General features: G+C 44.2%; 1 protein-coding gene across 4 annotated transcripts in view; it reads right to left on the reverse strand.

Moving 5' to 3' along the window:
- The window catches only part of nbeal2 (neurobeachin-like 2), a 271,817-nt gene that overhangs the window by 11,714 nt on the left and 239,465 nt on the right, over positions 1-20,638 (reverse strand). For all 4 annotated transcript variants that reach the window (XM_041189748.1, XM_041189750.1, XM_041189747.1 and 1 more), the window contains 2 exons: positions 18,703-18,797; positions 8,307-8,423 (listed from right to left, as the gene is read on the reverse strand). In XM_041189748.1, coding sequence (XP_041045682.1) covers positions 8,307-8,423; positions 18,703-18,797 — 212 coding nt within the window. The remainder of the gene's footprint in view (positions 1-8,306; positions 8,424-18,702; positions 18,798-20,638) is intronic.

The raw sequence follows: 20,638 nt of genomic DNA on the forward strand, positions 1-20,638 counted from the left end.
TTAAAAAATATGGAAATTAAAACTTGGTTTACTAATTTCCTAGAGGGAATGAATTCTATCATGTTTACCCATTCTGGCCTGAGTGACTCTAGACCCACTACAAATGGTAGAGTCTTAACTGTCCACTAAGGTGGCCTAACGGTCACTCCACTTATCACTTTGCTATCAAACTGCTTTAAGAAGGCAGCCCTCCAGCACCTACCCAGGGCAACTGGGGACAGACAATAAAGGTCTGCCTTGCCAGCAACACCAACACCAGCACCCAAGAACGAACAAACAAATAAAGAAGGAAAGTTCAGTGCCGCAATTGTTGCCACAACTAAGGTCAGCTCATGCAGCCCAAACGGGAATTGAATCTAAAACCTTCTATTCTCTAGTGACAATATCATGTGTTAGCTGTGACTTAGTTGGTAGTACTCTTACTTCTCAAGTCAGAAGGTTATGGGTTCAAATTCCACTCCAGGGCTCGAGTACAAAAATCTAGGTTGACACTCCAGTGTGGTAGTGAGGGTGTGTTGCACTACTGGAGGTGTCATCTTTTGGGTGAGATATTAAACTAGGACTAATCCCCTCAAATGGGTGTAAATGACTCCATGACACTATTTTAAAGAGGAGGATGTAAGTTTTCCTAGTATCCTGGTCAATATTTATCCCTCAAATCACCGTTAAAAAGACATATTATCTGGTCATTATTACATTGATGTTTGTGGGAGCTTTCTGTGCAAATTGGCTGCCTACATTACAACAGTGATGTAACCTTGAGAGGCACTGAGCCAATAACTGTTATGGGAATCGACAGGCAACATAGTTCAGTTGTGAGACCATTTTAATGAGATAAAATAAGAACAAGTTTATTAAGTTACATGTAAACTAAGCAATAAACTCAGACAGTGATTTACAGTCTAACACAGGCTGTATACTTCCCCTATTAGTTCTGGATGAAAGACCACACAACTTATCTTGCAGCTTTTGGTCTTCGGTCTTGAGCAACTCTCTTTCTTCCTCTCTCCTCTCCTAATCATAACCCTATATTAGGTTCTGGTTTTTCTCCCCATATGACTTTGGTCAGCCAGGTTACTTTTATCCTGGTTCTTATCCAACCAATCCCTACCACTATGCCCAATCATAGATCCCCATGGTCATCGTGACCTGGGGATGCTTTTCTTAACCAACCAGATATATTTCATGTGAACATACTAGCCTTACATAATATTTTCTTGTATTCACCATTGTTTTACTTTCCATTCTATCTTAAGGCCGTTATATCTGCGATGGCCATTTTGAGAGACTTCAGGTTGAAAAGGACGCGGAAAGCGGCGGGGACTTCAGTTTGAAAAGGGCATGGAGAGTGGGGGAGACTTCAGTTTTAAAAGGACATGGGGAGATGTGGGGACTTCAGTTTAACTTTGGGAGAGATGGGTTAAAACAGCGAGACTTCAAGAGAGAGAGGTTAAAACAGTGAGACTTCAGGATAGAGTGGTTAAACAGCGAGACTCAAGTAGGACTAAGGGTAAAATAAAAGCAAGGGTACCATATTCTGTTTAGTTAAGATATGTCTAGGGAGCTCAGTCCCATGATTTGCACATCCTGAACTATATGGAAAATCCTAGAAGTTCTTGGTGGTCTGGATGACCATGTGTGCAAGAGGTGCCGCTGACTGGAGCAACTCAAGCTTCGAGTTTTGCAGCCTGAGTGGCAGCTGGGAGCACTATGGTGCATTCACGAGGCTGAGAGGTTCATGGATAGCACATTTCAGGATATGGTCACCCCACAGCTTAAAGAAGTGCAAGCAGAGAGTTGCACGGTCTGGGTGACCGCCAGACAAAAGAAGGGGACCAGGCAGGTGGTGAGGGAATCCCCCAAATACATCTCTCTTGCAAACTGTTTATTTGGCCTTTGAAAACAGCGAGAATGATGGTTCCTCTGTGGAGGCCAACCTGAGCTGAGGCCATGGCACTGTTGGTGGTCCAGCTGCTCAGGGGGGAGGAAGAAGTATGGAAGGGCAATAGTGGTAGGGGACTTGTTAGCGAGGGGAGTAGACAGGTGCTTCCGCAGCTGTAGACGTAACTCTAGGATGGTATGTTGCCTCCTGGGTGCCAGGATCAAGGATGTCACAGAATAGCTGCAGGATATTCTGAAGTGGGAGGGTGAACAACCAGAGGTCGAGGTACATGTTGGGACCAATGACATAGGAAGAAAGAGAAATGAGGCCCTGCAAGCAGACTTTAGGGAGTTAGGCAGGAAACTAAAAAACTGGACTTCAAAGGCAGTAATCTCCGGATTACTTTTGGTGCCACGCAGTAGTGAGTATAGGAACAGAAGGATAAAGCAGATGAATGCGTGACTGGAGAGATGGTGCAATAGGGAGGGTATTAGATTCCTGGGACATTGGGACCATTTCGGGTGGAGGTGGAACCTGTAAAAGTTGGATGGGTTACATCTGAACATGAACGGGACCAACATCCTCGTGGGGTGGTTGCTAATGCTGTTGGGGTGGATTTAAACTAAAGTGGCAGGGGGATGGGATCCTGAAAAGTAGTTCTGAGGGGAGAAAAGCTGAGATGGAATTGTTAACGCTAGCGAGTGAGTCAGGAGGGCAGAGGAAACATAGGCTAGATAAGAAAGAAGTGAGCTTAGCAGGGCTAAATGGAATATATTTTAATGCAAGGAGCCTGAGGAATAAGACAGACGAGCTGAGGGCAAAGATAGGCACGTGGGAGTATGATATCATACCTATGACTGAGACTGGGCTAAAAGGGCAGGATTGGCAGCTCAACATTCCTGGTTATAAGGTATTCAGACAAGATAGAGAGGGGGATAGAGGTGGGGGCGTCGCAATATTGTCAATAAATCAATTATAGCAGTGAGGAGGGATGATATCTTGGAAGGACCATCTAATAAGGCCATATCGGTAGAAGAGAAAAGCACATAAGGGGCAAACATGCAGTTGAGTGTGTGCTATAGGCCCCCAAACAGTTAGGGAGAGACAAGAGGATCAAATACATAATCAAATTTCAGAGAAGTGTAAGAATTATGTGGCTGTAATAGTAGGGGATTTTAACTACCCAAATATTAATGGGGACAGTTTTAGTGTGCAAGGTAGGGAGGGAGCAAAATTCTTAAGTTGCATCCAGGAGAACTTTTTTAGCCAGTACATAGCCCAGCAAGCAAGGGGGCAGTTCTGGACCAAATATTTGGAAATGAGCTGGGGCAGGTGAAAGGCGTTATCAGTAGGGCAGCACAAAAACAGAATTACCTGGAAAAACTCAGTAGGTCTGGCAGCATTGGCGGAGAAGAAAAGAGTTGACGTTTCGAGTCCTCATGACCCTTCAACAGAACTGATTTTTCTTTACAAGGAGAGGGGTGAAATATAAGCTGGTTTAAGGTGGTGGCAGGGGGAGCATCTGCTCCTATCACTGCTCGCTTGTCCCTACAACCACCCCCCCCCTCCACTTCTCCTCCTCCACCCCCCTCCCCCCCCCCCCCCCACCTTAAACCAGCATATATTTCACCCCTCTCCTTGTAAAGAAAAATCAGTTCTGTTGAAGGGTCATGAGGACTCGAAACGTCAACTCTTTTCTTCTCCGCCGATGCTGCCAGACCTGCTGAGTTTTTCCAGGTAATTCTGTTTTTGTTTTGTTTTAGATTTCCAGCATCCACAGTTTTTTGTTTTCATCTCAGTAGGGCAGCATTTTGTAGATAGTAACTATAACTCAGTTAGATTTAGAATAGTTTTAGAAAAGGAGGTTGGGCCAAGAATAAAAAGTTCTAAACTGGGGAATGGCTAATTATACTAAGATGAGATACAATTTGGCTGAAGTGGACTGGGAGCAGCGACTTGCAGATGAAACTGTGTCAGAGCAGTGGGAGGCATTCAAGGAGGTAATAGCAAGAGTACAGGACAAATATGTTCCCGTAAAGACAAAGGGGGAGACCAAGTCCACAGAAACCTGGAGGTCAAGGGACATAAAGATTAGGATTAAAAAAAGCTTATGGCAGATACCAAGGGCTCAATATGGCAGAGTCCCTAGATGAGTATAAAGTGCAGAGGGGAACTTAAGAAGGAAATCAGGAAACCTAAGTGAATGCATGAGAAAGCATTAGTGGGTAGAATAAAGGAAAACCCAAAGGGTTTTTTTAAATATATAAAGAGCAAGAGAATAACTAGGGAAAGAGTAGGGCCAATTAGGGACCAGATGTAATCTGTGTGTGGACACAGAAGACGTGGATACAGTCCTTAATGAATACTTTGTGTCAGTCTTCACAATGGAAAAGGATGACGCAGTTATAGACATCAGAGTGGAGGACTGTGAAATATTAGAGGAAATTAACATAGAGAGAGAGGAGGTACCAGCAGGTTTAGCGGCCTTAAAAGTGAATAAATCCGAAGGCCCAGATGAGATACATCCCAGGCTGTTGAGGAAGGCGAGGGAAGAGATATCAGGGGCCCTGGCAGTAATTTTCAAATCCTCACTGGCCATAGGTGAGGTGCCAGAGGACTGGAGGACTGCTAACATTGTCCCACTATTAAAAAAGGGAGCAAGGGATACACCAGGAAATTACAGGCCAGTCAGTCTAACCTTGGTGGTGGGGAAGTTACTAGAAAGAATTCTGAGAGACAAAATATATCTGCACTTGGAGAGACATGGATTAATCAGGGATAGTCAGCATGGATTTGTTAAGGGAAAGTCACGTTTGACAAATTTGATCGAATTTTTTGAGGAGGTAACCAGGAGTGTTGATGAGGGTAATGCATTTCGTGTGGTCTACATGGACTTTAGCAAAGTTTTTGACAAGGTCCCTCATAGCAGACTGGTCAAGAAAGAGCCCATGGTATCCAAGGTAAAGTGGCACATTGGATCCAAAGTTGGCTGAGAGGCAGGAAGCAGAGGATGATGGTAGAGGGATGTTTCTGTGACTGGAAATCTGTTTCCAGTGGGATTCCATAGGGCTCGGTGCTGGGACTCTTGATGTTTGTGGTGTAAATAAATGATCTGGACTAAAATGTAGGGGGTATGATCAAGAAGTTCACAGATGACACAAAAATTAGTAGCGTGGTAAATAGTGAGGAGGATAGCCATAAATTGCAGAAGGATATTAATGGACTGGTCAGGTGGGTAGAGCAATGGCAAATGGAATTAAACCGCAAAAGTGTGAAGTAATGCACTTGGGGAGGGTGAACAAGGCAAGGGATTACACCATGAATGGTAGGACACTGGAAAGTACTGAAGATCAGGGGGACCTTGGTGTGCATATCCACAGACCCCTGAGGGTAGCAGGGCAGGTAGATAAATTGGTTAAGAAGGCATATGGGATACTTGTCTTTATTAGCCGAGGTATTGAATACAGGAGCAGGGAGGTTATGTTGGAACTGTATTAAACGCTGATTAGGCCAAAAGTAGAGTACTATGTGCAGTTCTGGTCACCACATTTAAGAAATGATGTGATTACACTGGAGATGTTGCAGAGGAGATTTACCAGGATGCTGCCTGGGCTGGAGGGTCTGAACTATGAGGAAAGATTGGATAGCCTGAGGTTGTTTTCCTTGGAGCAGCTTGAGAAGGGACCTGATAGAGATGCATAAGGTTATGAGGGGCATAGATAGGGTGGTTAGGAGGGCACTTTTTCCTTTAGTAGAGGGGTCAATAACCAGGGGACATAGATTTAAGGATAAGAGGGGAGTTGAGGATAAATCCTTTTACCCAGAGGGTGAAGGGAGTCTGGAACTCACTGCTTGAAAGGGTGGTTGAGTCAGAAACTCTCATAACATTTAAGAAGTATTTAGATATTCACTTGTGTTGCCATAACCTCCAGGGCTATAGGCCAAGTGCTAGAAAATGGGATTAGTGGTCAGAAACAAAAACAGAAAATGCTGGAAAAACTCAGCAGGTCTTGCTAGACCTGTTGAATTTTTCCAGCATTTTCTGTTTTTGTTTCAGATTTCTAGCATCCGCAGTATCTTGCTTTTATCTTAGTGTAGTCAGATCTTTGTTGACCAGTGCAGACACGATGGGCCAAATGGTCTCCTTATGTGTCTGAGTTTTCACATTCCTGCTTTTAACCTACACAAGTAACCTTCAAGGTCTCAGCCTTTAGCTGCTGCAAGTGATTTTAAAACTTGATGTATTATCCCCATGCTCCCAGTACCCAGGCATCAATTTATAATATGCTCTATTTATACATTTGCTACCTCACTATACTACAAAAGGGGGCCTAAGAGAACCCAGTTCTATTAAACTCTCAGTGGCCATGTTTCAAAAAGTACCATTGGCAATAAAGTGCTTTGGGATGTCCTGAAGCCATGAAAGATGATATATAAATAGGTGTCTTTCTTTACTCCGATGAGGGTTAGTACTACAGTGATCCGTGCATTTACATTCTCTGAATATGCTGTTTCTGATCTATTTGTTAAAGCCTCTGAGGAATGGAGAGTTCTTTAGAATGAGACTATTTCCTTACCCCTTCTCCTCCACAAAAGTAGTACCAATCCATTAAATATTTGACAGCAGAGGCTTGCTTGAAACTGGCTACTCACGGTCACGGCCATTGAAAAATCAGATTTGATCTCTCAGGTCTTTCAGTCCAACTCAGGTCTGATTGGGACTAAGATTTCACAGAATGACTGTCAGAAGGTAATCTGACCATGGAGAAAGAGAGCCTGATTCTGTATTCTGTCCAGATCCGATGGTTTATGTACACACAAACAGACACATGTACGTGAGCACCGTGTAGCATGCAGCAAACATTCATGCACATGTGTACCAGCAAAGGTCACGAGAAAGCTTTGAGCAGCATGAATCCTAGCTTCCCTCCCTAGGTCAGCGTTATCCAACAGAAATCAGCAATTAGCCATAGGTGCGATTAAGGCAACACTGTCTTAGCCACATGCACTATTTTTAACAAAAAGCATCTTAAACACACCCACACAGTAGACATACGTTAAATTCAAGTGTATATTTTCTTAATAAACATCTGGCAAGTGGCCAAGGAAGTAAAGCACCCACAACAATCAAAAAGCATGCACGCACACTTTTTGTCTTGCTATTTTACCAACAGATACACAAAAAGGTTGAAGTCCTTTTGCATATACTGTGCAAATATGAGAATTAATATCACACACCTAACAACAGGGTCTGGCACTCACTTTTTAATTACTAATCAGAAATGCAATTTAGCCACATCTGGATTCCCAGTTAGTCACGTATGTGGTTAGTGACTAATCTATTGTACAATATTACCTTAGACCACAGGTTCTGAGGTCATTTGTAGGGCTGCATTTGCAGCTCCAGCCTCAATAACTCACATTTACATGGTATATTTAATGTAGAAAACATACCTAGGCACATCACAGGAGTGCAATCAGTCAAAATTTACACTGAGCCAAGGAGGAGATATTAAAAAATTTGGTACAAGAGTAAATATGTCTTGTTGCAATTGTATAGAGCCTTGGTGAGACCTCACCTGGAATATTGTGTATAGTTTGGTCCCATTATCTAAGAAGACGTATACTTGCCATAGAGGGACTGCAACAATGGTTCACCAGAATAATCCTTAGGATGGCAGGATTGTCTTATGAGGAGAGATTGAGGAGGCTGGATCTGTATTCCCTGCAGTTTCGAAGAATGAGGGGATGACCTCATTGAAACTTACAAAATTGTTACAGGGCTTGACAGGGTAGATGTAGATGAGATGTTTCCCTGGCTGGTGAGTCTAAAACCAGGGGATACAGTCTCAGAATAAGGGGCAGGCCATTTAAAACTTAGATGAAGAGGATCTTCTTCGCTCAGGGAGTGGTGAATCTTTGGAATTCTCTATCCCAGAGTGGAGGCTCAATCATTGAGCAAGTTCAAGACAGAAATCGAAAGATTTCTGGAGACTAATGACATCAAGGGATATGGAGTTAATGCAGCAAAGTGCTGAAGTTGATGATCAGCTGTGATATAACTGAATGGTGGAGCAGGCTCGATGGGTTGAATGGCTTACTCCTGTTCCTATGGTCAAAGAGTTAAGGAGAATCTTAAAGCTTAAAGGAGGAGAGAGAGGTGGAGAAGAAATTTATGACCTTAGGGTCTAGATGGATAAAGGCACAGCCACCAATGATGGGATGAAGAAAGTGGGGCATGTGCAAGAGGCCGGAGTTGGAGGAATGAAGAGTTCTCTGAGGGTTGCAGGGTGAAAGGAAGTTAGGAATAGAGAGTTGGTAGAAGACTGATCCCACTCAGCTTTAACATCCAAAGTACTAAATGAGAGTAACCCAATTGACTATCCTCCCCTGCTCCCAATCAGCCATATTGCATAAGACTTACCTTTGACCCTGATACCGCCATGTCAAGCTCAGTGCTGATGGCCACACAAGTGACTGCATTGTCGTGTCCGTAGAGAACCTGCACTGGCTTCTGAGACAGACCACAAGCAAAACCACCCTGAAAATACAGCCACAAAGATTAATAAACTGGAGCATTTTATTAACAAACAACAGCTCCTTTCTTAAACCGTTTCCACAAAATGGATTCTGTGTTAGCCAAGGCTCAGCAGTAGTAGTCTCACTTTGATTCAGAATGTTATGGGTTCAAGTCACACTTCTAACATTTGAGGACGAAATCCAAGCTGACACTCCAGTCCATATGACTGAGCTCTGAACCATCAGACAGTCCATATGACTGAGCTCTGAACCATCAGACGTGCTGCAGTCTTCCAGGTGAGACATTAAACAGATGCTCTGTTGCCCATCTCAGGTTGATTTAAAAGATCCTATGGCACTATTAGTGGAAGGGCTGGGGAGTTCTCCTGTGCCTTGGCCAACATCCCTCGACCAGCTTCAATGAAATGTACCGTTAGGAATATCTGTTTGTCAGACCTTATTGTAAGCAAGTTGTCTACCATGTTTCTCTGTAACATTGGCTACACTACAAGCGTACTTCATTGGTCCCAAGGTTTTGAAAATTACTACATATATTCAATATAAATATTAACTACATATATTTAAAATAAATATTTAAAAAGTAACTATACAACATACATTGAGTGTGACAGTTTATGAAAACTGAACATGCTTTATCCCTTGATAAACCACAGCGCCAATGCCCTCAGGAAAAGGACATTGCTCAATGGTTCAAAAACCTCAGCCTGGCAGCTCCAGATTTTCCATCCAACAATAACAGAGGCCTCAGAATTGCAATTTACTGCTTGCTGGTGTATGTGCAAATTAGCTGTTAGGAACTGGAGTAGTCCATTCAGCCCTTGAACTTATTCTGCCATTCAATGAGATCACGGCTGATTTGTAACTCTTTCGAGTACAAACACGTTTCCATCTGTTCCTATTCAGATGAAGTTACGTTGTTTCATAGTTTGCCATTGTGAGATTTGAACTCTTGATCTTGGGGTTACAAGCCCATAACCATAACCACTTGGCTATTTAGGCCAAGCCCAAACAGCGAAATTCAGTGTAACTCTTTCGAGTACAAACACGTTTCCATCTATTCCTATTCAGATGAAGTTACATAGTTTCATAGTTTGCCATTGTGAGATTTGAACTCTTGATCTTGGGGTTACAAGCCCAGTACCATAACCACTTGGCTATTTAGGCCAAGCCCCACGGCTGATTTGTATCCCAACTCTATCCATGTAGCTTGGCTCCTTATCTTTTACTACTCTCACCTACCAAAAATCCATTGATCTCAGATTTAAAATTATTAATTGAGATAACATCCACTGTTTTTTATGGGAGAGAGTTCCATCAGATTTTATGTGAAGTAGTTTCCTAATTTCTCTCCAGGATGACCTGGCTCTGATTTTAATGCCCCTTGTCCAATGCTCCTCCAACAACTTAAAAAGGTTCTTTCCATTTAACCTTTAAATTTCTTTCAAAATCCTAAAAACATTAAAATACCCCTTAACCTTCATTATAACTCAGAATATAAAATGAATTTATGTAATCTCTCCTGATAATCTATCCCTTAGATCTGGGGATCAGTGTCAAAAATTGAGACACCTGTCCCACAGCAATAACCAAACAAAGTCATACCCAAGAATCATACCTTTCAGGCTACTCAAGCCCCAGACTCTTCCATCACTAACTTTGAGTGCAGTGTTATGCAGTCAGGAGGCAGTGGTCCTGGGAGTGCTCAATGTTGATGCCAGAAGTCACAGCATGGAGCCATGGCATCAGGTCAAACACGGGTAAGGAAACTTTGTGCTGATTATCACCTACCACCCTCCCGGAGCTGACGAATCAGTACTCCTTTATGTCGAAAAGCACTTGGAAGAAGCACTGAAGGGTAGCAAGGGCACAGAATGTATTCTTGGTGTGGGACTTCAATGTCCATCACCAAGAGTGGTTCAGTAGCACCCCTGCTGACTGAACTGGCCGAAACCTCAAAGATATAGCCAACAGACTGGGATTGTTGCAGAGAAGCAAGTGGGGAAAAATTTACTTAACCTTGTCCTCATTAACCTAGCTGTCACAAATTAAGCTGTTCACAAAGACATTGGTAGAAGTGATCACCACACAGTCCTGGACTGTGGAAACAAAGTCCCATCTTCTCACTAAGGACATCCTCCATCATGTTGTGTGGCATTACCATCGTGCTAAATAGGATGGATTTGGAACAGAGATAGAATCTGAAAAATTGGGCATCTATGAGGTTCTGAAAACCATCAGTTGCAGAACAATCATGTCCCAACATATCCCTCATACTACCATTACCATCAAGCCAGAGGTCCAACCTTGGTTCAACAAGGTGCAGAAGAGCATGCCAAGAGCAGCACCATTAACACCTAAAAATGAGGTGTCAAACTGGTGATGCTACAATACAGGACTTAATACATGATAAACAGTGGAACAAGCATGCGTTAGACAGGTGCTTTAGACCAGGAGTGGCCAAACCGCAGCTCTTTTCAGTTGAAGTGAGCTTTACAGATAAGGTAATTAGGAACATATGAACAAGGGTAGGCTATTCAGCCCATCAAGACTACTCCATCTTTCAAGTAGATCTTGGCTGATCATCTACCTCACTGTTACTTTCCCACACTATTTCCAAATCTCTTGATGCCATTAGTCACCACCCCGAGTGAAGAAATTTCTCCTCATCTCAGTCCAAAATGGCCTACCACTGGTTAAGGCAGGAAAATCTAGATAATTCTGAAGAATCAAGTGGGTCCCTGACTGGGCGTGTGGAGTCACTATATCCACTGGCACAACTCTAACCTGACAGGTCCAACATGATTTCTGTGATTTGGCAGCGCAGAGGTCATGCCCCCAGTATCTGCTCCTCCCTCATGCAGCTGCAGAGTGCCTTCCTGTGCTGGATTGACTGCCTGGTGCCACCTCAGCTGTGTGTGGTGGTGGGGTGGGGGGAGCGGGGGGTGCTGGGATGATTGGGGAGACCAAGGATAGGGTTGTGGTGGGGGAGGTGGTAAGGCCGAGAATCAGGGCTTGAGGTTTGGCCCTAACTGCTGCTTCTCAGTACCCGAGGTCTCCCACATCTCAATAAGGTGGAGAAATCCAGGTAGGTGGGAGGGTGGAGTAGGAGGAGGGCATGACTGAATGTGGCTGAATAGGGAGGGAGGACAGGAGAGAGTGAGTGGAGGCTGAGGGGGAAGGGAGGGCATGTGAGTGAATGGTTGGGAGGGAGGGCATGAGTGAATGCGTCTCGATGGGAGGGATGAAATGAGTGATTGTGTGGGGGCTGAGTGGGGACGGGAGCAAATAAGTTTTTATATATTCGTTCATGGGATGTGGGTGTCACTGGCTAGGCCAGCTTTATTGCCCATCCTTTGTTGCCCTTATAGTGGTGGTGAACTGCCTTCTTGAACTGCTGGTGTAGGTACGCCCACAGTGTTTGGGAGGGAGTTCCAGGATTTTGACCTAGCAACATATTTCCCCGGTGATATATTTCCAAGTCAGGTTTGTGTGCGGCTTAGAGAGGAACTTGTAGGTGGTGGTATTCCCATGTATCAGCTGTCCTTGTTCTTCTAGATGGTAGCTGTCGTGGGTTTGGAAGGTGCTGTCTGAGAAGTCTTGGCGAGTTCCTGCAGTGCATTTTGTAGATGATACACACTGCTGCCAATGTACATCGGTGGTGGAGGGAGTGAATGTTTGAGACTAGGATGCCAATCAAGCAGGCTATTTTGTCCTGGATGTTGTCGAGCATCTTGACTGTTGTGGGAGCTGCACTCAGCCAGGCAAATGAAGAATATTCCATCACATTCTTGGCTTGTGCCTTGTAGATGGTGGACAGAATTTGGGGAGTCAGGAGGTGAGTTACCCACCACAGGATTCCTAACCTCCCACCTGCTTTTGTAGCCACAGTATTTATATGGCTAGTCCAGTTCAATTTCTGGTCAATGGGAACACACAGGATGTTGATAGTGGGGGATTCAGTAATGGTAATGGCATTGAACATCAAGGGGCAACAATTAGATTCTCTCTTGTTGGAGATGGTCATTGCCTGGCACTTGTGTGGCATGAATGTTACTTGCCACATGTCAGCCCTAGCGTGGATATTGTCCAAGCCTTGCTGCATTTGGACATGGGCTGCTTCAGTATCTGAGGAGTCTTGAATGATGAACATCATGCGAACATCCCCATTTCTAATCTAATGATGGAATCAATGTCATTGATGAAGCAGCTGAAGATGGTTGGGCCTAGGACACTACCCTGAAAACTCCTGCAGTGATGTCCTGGAACTGAGATGATTGACCTCCAACAACCACAACCATTTTCCTTTGTGCTAGGTATGACTCCAACCCGTGGAGAGTTTTTCTCCTGATTCTCATTGACTCCAGTTTTGCTGGGGCTCCTTGATGCAACACTCGGTCAAATGTTACCTTGATATCAAGGGCAGTCACCCTCACTTCAACTCTTTAGTCCATGTTTGAACCAAGACTGTAATGAGGTCATGAGCTGGGTGTCCCTCGCGGAACCCAAACTGAGCATCCGTGAGCAGGTTATTGCTAAGGGAGTGCCACTTGGTAGCATTGTTGATGACGCTTTCCATTACTTTACTGATGATCAATAGTAGACCGATCGGCTGGTAATTGGCCGGATTGGATTTGGATTTTTGTGTATAGGACATACCTGGGCAATTTTCCACATTGCCAGGTGGATGCCAGTGTTGTAGCCGTACTGGAACAGCTTGTCTAGGGGCGCGGCAAATTCTGAAGCACAAGTCTTCAGTACTAATGCTGGAATATTGTCAGGGTCCATAGCTTTTGCAGTATCCAGTGCCTTAAGCTGTTTCTTAATATCAGTGAATCGAATTGGCTGAAGATTGGCCTCTGTGATGCTGGGGGCCTCAGGAGGCAGCTGAGATGGATCATCCTTTCGGCGCTTCTGGCTGAAGTTTGTTGCGAATGCTTCAGCCTGATCTTTTGCACTGCTGTGCTGGGCTCCTCCATCATTGAGGATGGGGATATTGGTGCAGCTCCTTCCGCCAGTGATTTGTTTAATTGTCCACCACCATTTTAAACAGGAAGTGGCAGGACTGCTGAGTTTAAATCTGATCTGTTGGTTGTGGGATCGCTTAGCTCTATCACTTGCTGCTTATGCTGTTTGGCACGCAAGTAGTCCTGTGTTGTGGCTTCACCAGGCTGACACCTTATTTTTAGATATGCTTGGTGCTGCTCCTGGCATGCCATCCTGCACTCTTCATTGAACCAGGGTTAATCCCCTGATTTGATGGTAACAGTAGAGTGGGAGATATGCCAGGCTATGCGGTTACAGATTGTGGTTACATACAATTTTGCTGCTGCTGATAGCCTCATCACCTCACAGATGCCCAGTCTTCAATTGCTAGAACTATTTGAAATCTATCCCATGTAACATGGTGGTAGTGCTACACAACACGATAGAGGGTATCCTCAATGTGAAGACAGGACTTTGTCTCCACAAAGACTGTGCAGTGGTCACTCTGACCAATATTATAATGGACATGTATCTGCAACAGGCAGACTGGGGAGGATGAGGTCAAGTATGTTTTTCACTCTTGTTGGTTCCATGGAGGGAGGCGGTGGTATAGTGGTGTTGTCATTGGACTAGTAATCCAGAGACCTAGGATAATGCTTTTGGGACCTGTGTTCGAATCTCACCTTCACAGGTGGTGGAATTTGAATTCAATAAAAATCTGGGATTAAAAGTCAAATGACGATGATGAAACCATTGTCAATTGTTGTATAGACCATCTAGTTCACTAATGTGCTTTAGGGAAGGAAATCTGCCATCCTTACCTGGTCTAACCTAGCTAACTCCAGATCCACAGCTATATGGTTGACTCTGAAATGACCTTTCAAACCGCTAAAAACAAAGTAAGGAAGAAATAGAACCGGACAGACCACCTGGCATCAACCTAGGCACCAGAAACGACAACAGCAAACTCAGCCCTCCTGAATAACATCTGGGTGCTTGTGCCAAAATTGAGAGAGCTGTCTCATAGACCAGTTAAGCAACAGCCTGACATAGTCATAGTCATGATGACATACCTTACAGATAAAGTCTCTGACACCACCACCACCGTCCCTATGTCCTGTCCTACCAACAGGACAAACTCAGCAGAGGTAGCGGAACTGTGGTATACAGTTGGGAGGGAGTTGCCCTGAGAATCCTGAACATTGACTCATGGCATCCAGTCAAACATAGGCAAGAAAACTTCCTGCTGATCACCATATACTGCACCCCTCAACACCTCCCACCACTGCCACCTCACACTCAGCTGATAAATCAGTACTCCTCTGTGTTGAACACCACTTGGAAGAAGCACTGAGGGTGGAAAGGTGCAGTATGTACTCTGGGTAGGGGATCAAGAGTGGCTCGGTAGCACCACTACCGACCGGGCTGGCCAAGTCCTAAAGGACAGTACTAGACAAGGTCTGCAGCAGGTGGTGAGGGAACCAACAAAAGGGAAAAGTATACTTGCCCTCATCCTCACTAACCTGCCTGCCACAAATGCATCTATCCATGACAGTATCAGTAAGGTGTGACCACCACACAGTCCTTGTGGAGACAGAGTCCTGTATTCACATTGAGGACAGCCTCCATCATGATGTGTGTCACTACCACAATGCTAAATGGGATAGATTTTGAACAGATCTAGCAACTCAAGACTGGGCATTAATGGGGTGCTGTGGGCCATCAGCAGCAGCAGAATTGTACTCGAACACAATCTGTAACCTCATGGCCTGGCATAGTCCCCACTCTATCATTACCACTAAGCCAGGGGATCAACCCTGGTTCAATAAAGAGTACAGGAGGGCAGGCCAGGAGCAGCACCAGTCATACCTAAAAATGAGGTATCAACCTGGTGAAGCTACAACACAGGACTACTTGTGTGCCAAACAGCATAAGCAGCAGGTGATGGACAGGGCTAAACGATTCCACATCCAACCGATCAGGTCTAGCTCTGCAGTCCTGCAACATCCAGTCCTGAATGGTGGTGGATAATTAAACTACTCACTGGAGGAGACTCCACAAATATCCCATCCTCAATGATGGGGGAGTTCAACACATCAGTACAAAAGGTAAGGCTGAAGCATTCGCAACAATATTCTGCAGAATTGTCGAGTGGATGATCCATCTTGGCCTCCTTCAGAGATCCCCAGCATCACAGATGCCAGTCTTCAGCCAATTTGATTCACTCCACCTGATATCAAGAAACAGCTAAAGGCACTGGATACTGCAAAGGCTATGGGTCCTGACAATATTCCAGCAATAGTGCTGAAGACCTGTGCTCCAAATGTTGCCATGCCCCTAGATAAACTGTTTTAGTACAGCTACAACACCGGCATCTATCCGGTAATGTGGAAAATTGCCAGGTATGTCCTGTATACAAAAAGCAGGACAAATCCAACCCAGCCAATTACTTCCCCATCAGTCTACTCTCCATCATCATTAGCAATAACCTGTTCACTGACACTCAGTTTGGGTTCTGCAAGGGTCACTCAGTTCCTGACCTTATAGCCTTGGTTCAAATATGGACAAAAGAGCTGAACTCTCGAGGTGAGGTGAGAGTGACTGCCCTTGACATCCAGGTGGTATTTGACCGAGTGTGGCATCAAGGGGCCCAAGCAAAACTGGAGTCAATGGGAATCAGGGGGAAAACTCTTCGCTGGCTGGAGTTATACCTAACAGAAAAATGGTTGTGGTTGTTGGAGGTCAGGCATCTCAGTTCCGAGGCATCACTGAAGACGTTCCTCAAGGTATTGTCCTTGGCCCAAGCATCTTCAGCTGCTTCATCAATGACCCTCCTTCCATCATAAGGTAAGACATGGGGATGTTTGCTGATGGTGGCACAATGTTTAGCACCATTCGTGACTCCTCAGGTACTGAAGCAGTTCATGTCCAAATACAGCAAGATGTGGACAATAGCCAGGTTTGGGCTGACATGTGGCAAATAACATTATCGCCATACAAGTGACCATCTCCAACAAGACAGAATCTAACATTGAGCCTTGACATTCAATGGCATCACCATCTCTGAAACCCCACTGTCAACATCCTGGGACTTACCATTGACCAGAAACTGAAATGGGCTAGCCATATAAATACTGTGGCTACAAGTGTAGGTGAGAGGCGAGGAATCTGGTGGCAAGTAACTTCCCTCCTGTTTCTTGGAACTCTGTCCACCATCTACAAGACACAAATGATGGAATACTCCCCACTTGCCTGGATGAGTGCAGCTCCAACAACACTCAAGAAGCTTGACACCATCCAGGACAAAGCAGCCCTCTTGACTGGCACCACAGCCACAAACATTCACTCCCTCCATCATCGTCAAACAGTGGCAGCAGTGTGTACCATCTACAAGTTGCACTGCAGGAACTCACCAAGACTTCTCAGACAGCACCTTCCAAATCCACGACCGCTACTATGTAGAAGAACAAGAGCAGCAGACACATAGGAACACCACCACATGGAAGTTCCCCTGCAAGCCATTCACCATCCTGACTTGAAAGTATCTTGCCATTCCTTCACTGTCGCTGGGTCAAAATCCTGGAACTCCCACCCTAATAGCACTGTGGGTGTACCTACACCACATGGACTGCAGCAGTTCAAGAAGGCAGCTCACCACCTTCTTTCACAGGCAATTAGGGATGGACAATAAATGCTGGCCTTGCCTGCAAGGCCCACATCCCATGACGGAAAAAAAAAGACCCACTGAAGCAGCTATGTCCTTTAGGACTCGGCCAGCTCGGTCTGTAGTGGTGCTAGCTAGCCATTTTTGGCGATGGACATAGAAGTCCCCCACCCAGAGTACATCTGCGCCCTTGTCAACCTCAGGGCTTCTGCCAAGTGGTGTTCAAAATGGAGGAGTACTGATTTGTCAGCTGAGCGGTGTGTGTGTGAAGTGTGAAGCTGATGTCAGCTGAGGCGGGGGGGTGATAAAAATGTGTTTGTAAAGGTTGTCCGTGTCCTGCAGCCCCTGAATGTCTGGAGTTTAGAAGGTTTGGCCACCTCCACTTTAGCAATGAATGAAAAGAAAAAAGGACTGAATTTGTTGCACTTAAAGGTATTTTTGTTTTCTCTAAAAGGTTTTAAGTTGGAGAAGGTCCTGGAACCTCCACAGTGTGCCTCTCTCTGTGATATGCCGACAATGAGGCAGAGATGAAATGAGATACTGAGCTAAAATCAATGACCCAGCTGGTTCAACACACTCTCACAACATCATTATTCTCACCTATGGTGCATCTTAGGGAGACCATCTGTTTCAGATGAAGTTACATTATTTCATAGTTTGCCATTGTGAGATTTGAACTCTTGATACTCTTTTGAGTAAACCTGTTTCCATCTGTTTCAGATGAAGTTACATTGTTTCATAGTTTGTCATTGTGAGATTTGAACTCTTGATCTTGGGGTTACAAACCCAGTACCATAACCACTTGGCTATTTAAGCCAAGCCAAACACGTTTCCATCTGTTTTAGATGAAGTTACATTGTTTCATAGTTTGCCATTGTGAGATTTGAACTCTTGATCTTGGGGTTACAAACCCAGTACCATAACCACTTGGCTATTTAGGCCAAGCTTTAGGGAGACCATGGTGTAGTGGCAGCTGGTGGAATTTAAATTGAATTAATTAAGTCTGGAATTGAAGGCTAGTCTCAGTAATGTTGACCATGAAACTATCATCAATTGTTGTAAAAACCCGTCTGGTTCACTAATGTCCTTTAGGGAAGGAAATCTGCCATCCTTATCTTATCTGACCTTGTGACTCCAGACCCACGGCAATGTGGTTGACACCTAACTGCCCTCTGAAATGGACAAGCAAGCCACTCAGTTCAAGGGTAATTAGCAATGGGCAACAAATGCTGGCCTGGCCTTGCACCTACATCCCACTTTTTAAAAATTTGTTCATGAGATGTGGGCATCGCTGGCTCAGCCAGCATTTATTGCCCATTTATTGTCGATGTTCAGAGGGCATTTAAGAGTCAACCACATTGCTCTGGGTCTGGAGTCACACGTAGGCCCGGCCAGGTAAGGATGGCAGATTTCCTCCCTAAAGGACATTAGTGAACCTGATTGGTTTTTACGACAATTGGTAATGGTCATCATCAGACTTTCATTGAATGCCATGATGGGATTCAAACCCGGGTCCTCAGAGCATTACCCTGGTTCCACTGGAATACTAGTCTAGTGACAATATCACTATGCCACCGCCACTGCCTCTCCATGAAAGAATAAATAAAAGAAAAATCCCTCGGGGGCATTTTACCTGCTGGATGACCTGCCATACTATGCAGGTAGTGTCCCTTGATCCTGAGATCAGATAGATGCCACAATGGTCCAGTGCAAGGCATGTTACAATATCTGGGGGAAATAAAAGCTATAATGAAATCCCTTCTAAAGGAGAACAGCTAAAGAACATATAGAAAACAAAATATAATAATGAATAGTCAGCATGGATTTCAAATAGGTAACTCTTGCTTGACCAACTTTATTGAATACCTTGTCTACTCTCTTTGTTACCTGCTCAATGGTAATGCAGTAATGTAATTTATCTGGATTTGCAAAAGGCCTTCGTTAAGATGCCCCACAATAGACTAATGAATAAGGTCAGAGAAGGTGGACTCAGGGGACAAGCGCAGAATAGATTGCTAGCTAGCATCAAGGCAGAAAGCAGAGAGTGGGAGAAAAGGGTGGTTATTCAGAGTGGGAGAAGGTGGGAAGTGGTATTTCATAAGCATCAGTGCTTGGACCACTGCTGTTCACAATTTATATTACTGATTTGGACTCTGGAATCAAAAATACTATTTCTAAAATTGCAGATTACATCAAAGTGTGGGTGAGGCAATGTGTGTTGGGGGGGGTGGGGGAGCAAGGTGGGGTTGGCGGGTGGAAGGTAATCAATACCGAGGAGGACTGCAACAAATGACAGGGAGATGTTAATAAACTTTAAGAATGGGCAAATAATTGGCAAATGAAATTGATTACAGATAAATGTAAGGTACTACAGTTAGGTAGGATGAATAGGAGAGTCACTTATTACTTGAAAATTGAGAATTTAGGGGTAGAGGAACAGAGAAAGGGATCTTGAAGTACATATACACAGATCATTAAAAGTTGTACCAAAGGTTAGCAAGGCCAAATAAAAAGCAAATCAGGCACTAGGCTTTATCTTTAGAGAGATAGAATTGAAAAGTAGGGAAGTTATGCTAAACCTGTATTGAACCTTGGTTGGACCACACTTGTAAATACTGTGTGCAGTTCTACTCACCATATTATAAAAAGGACTTTTTTTAAATTATTCGTTCGTGGGATGTGAGCATTGCTGGTTAGGTCAGCATTTACTGCCCATCCCTAATTGTCCTTGAGAAGGTTGTGGTGAGCTGCCATCTTGAACTGCTGCAGTCCATGTATTGTAGGTACACCCATAGTGCAGTTAGGGAGGGAGTTCCAGAATTTTGATCCAGCGAAGTGAAGGAACAGCAATATATTTCCAAATCAGGATTGTGTGTGGCTTGGAGGGGAGGATATAGAGCCACTAAAGAGGATGCAGAGAAGATTTACAAGGGTGATGCCAGAAATGCATTGCAATATACGTTAGGAAAGAATGAACATGTTGGGTCTCTTTTCACTTGAAGAAAGAAGGCTGAGGGGAAACTAGACAAGCATATGAGGAAGACAGAAATAATGGGTTAGGATGATAGATTTAGATGAGAAAAAATGGAAGGAGGCTCAAGAAGAACATAAATGTTAGCATGGGCTGGTTGGATCGAACGGCCAGTTTCAGTGCCGTATATCCTATACAATCCCACATAATCCTATGATTAAATAAAAAGCACATATTGCAAATTCAGCATAGTATTTACTGGTCATCAGTGCAGGAAAATTTCAGATGCACACATCAGTGTCAAATAGTTTGAGGTCAAATTCATCATAGCTTAGATGCAGAATTAATTCCCTATACACTTTGTCAAGTTGTTGTAGGTTTTGTAGAACATATATTAGATTCAGGTAAAGCTCCCTAGACATAGTGCATGTACCCCCAACAAAAATACCTCAGTTCCTCCCTTCTTTCTCATTTTGTTGGCTGTACAATCTGGTTTCAATTCAGTCCCAGCTAATTGACCAAAGGTCTAATTTCTTTGATGCCTGGAAGAATCCATGGTGCTATGATGTTAATGGAGATAACCCCCCACCATCAACAT

Source organism: Carcharodon carcharias, chromosome 6, assembly GCF_017639515.1.
Source record: "Carcharodon carcharias isolate sCarCar2 chromosome 6, sCarCar2.pri, whole genome shotgun sequence".
Taxonomy (NCBI): Eukaryota; Metazoa; Chordata; class Chondrichthyes; order Lamniformes; family Lamnidae; genus Carcharodon; species Carcharodon carcharias.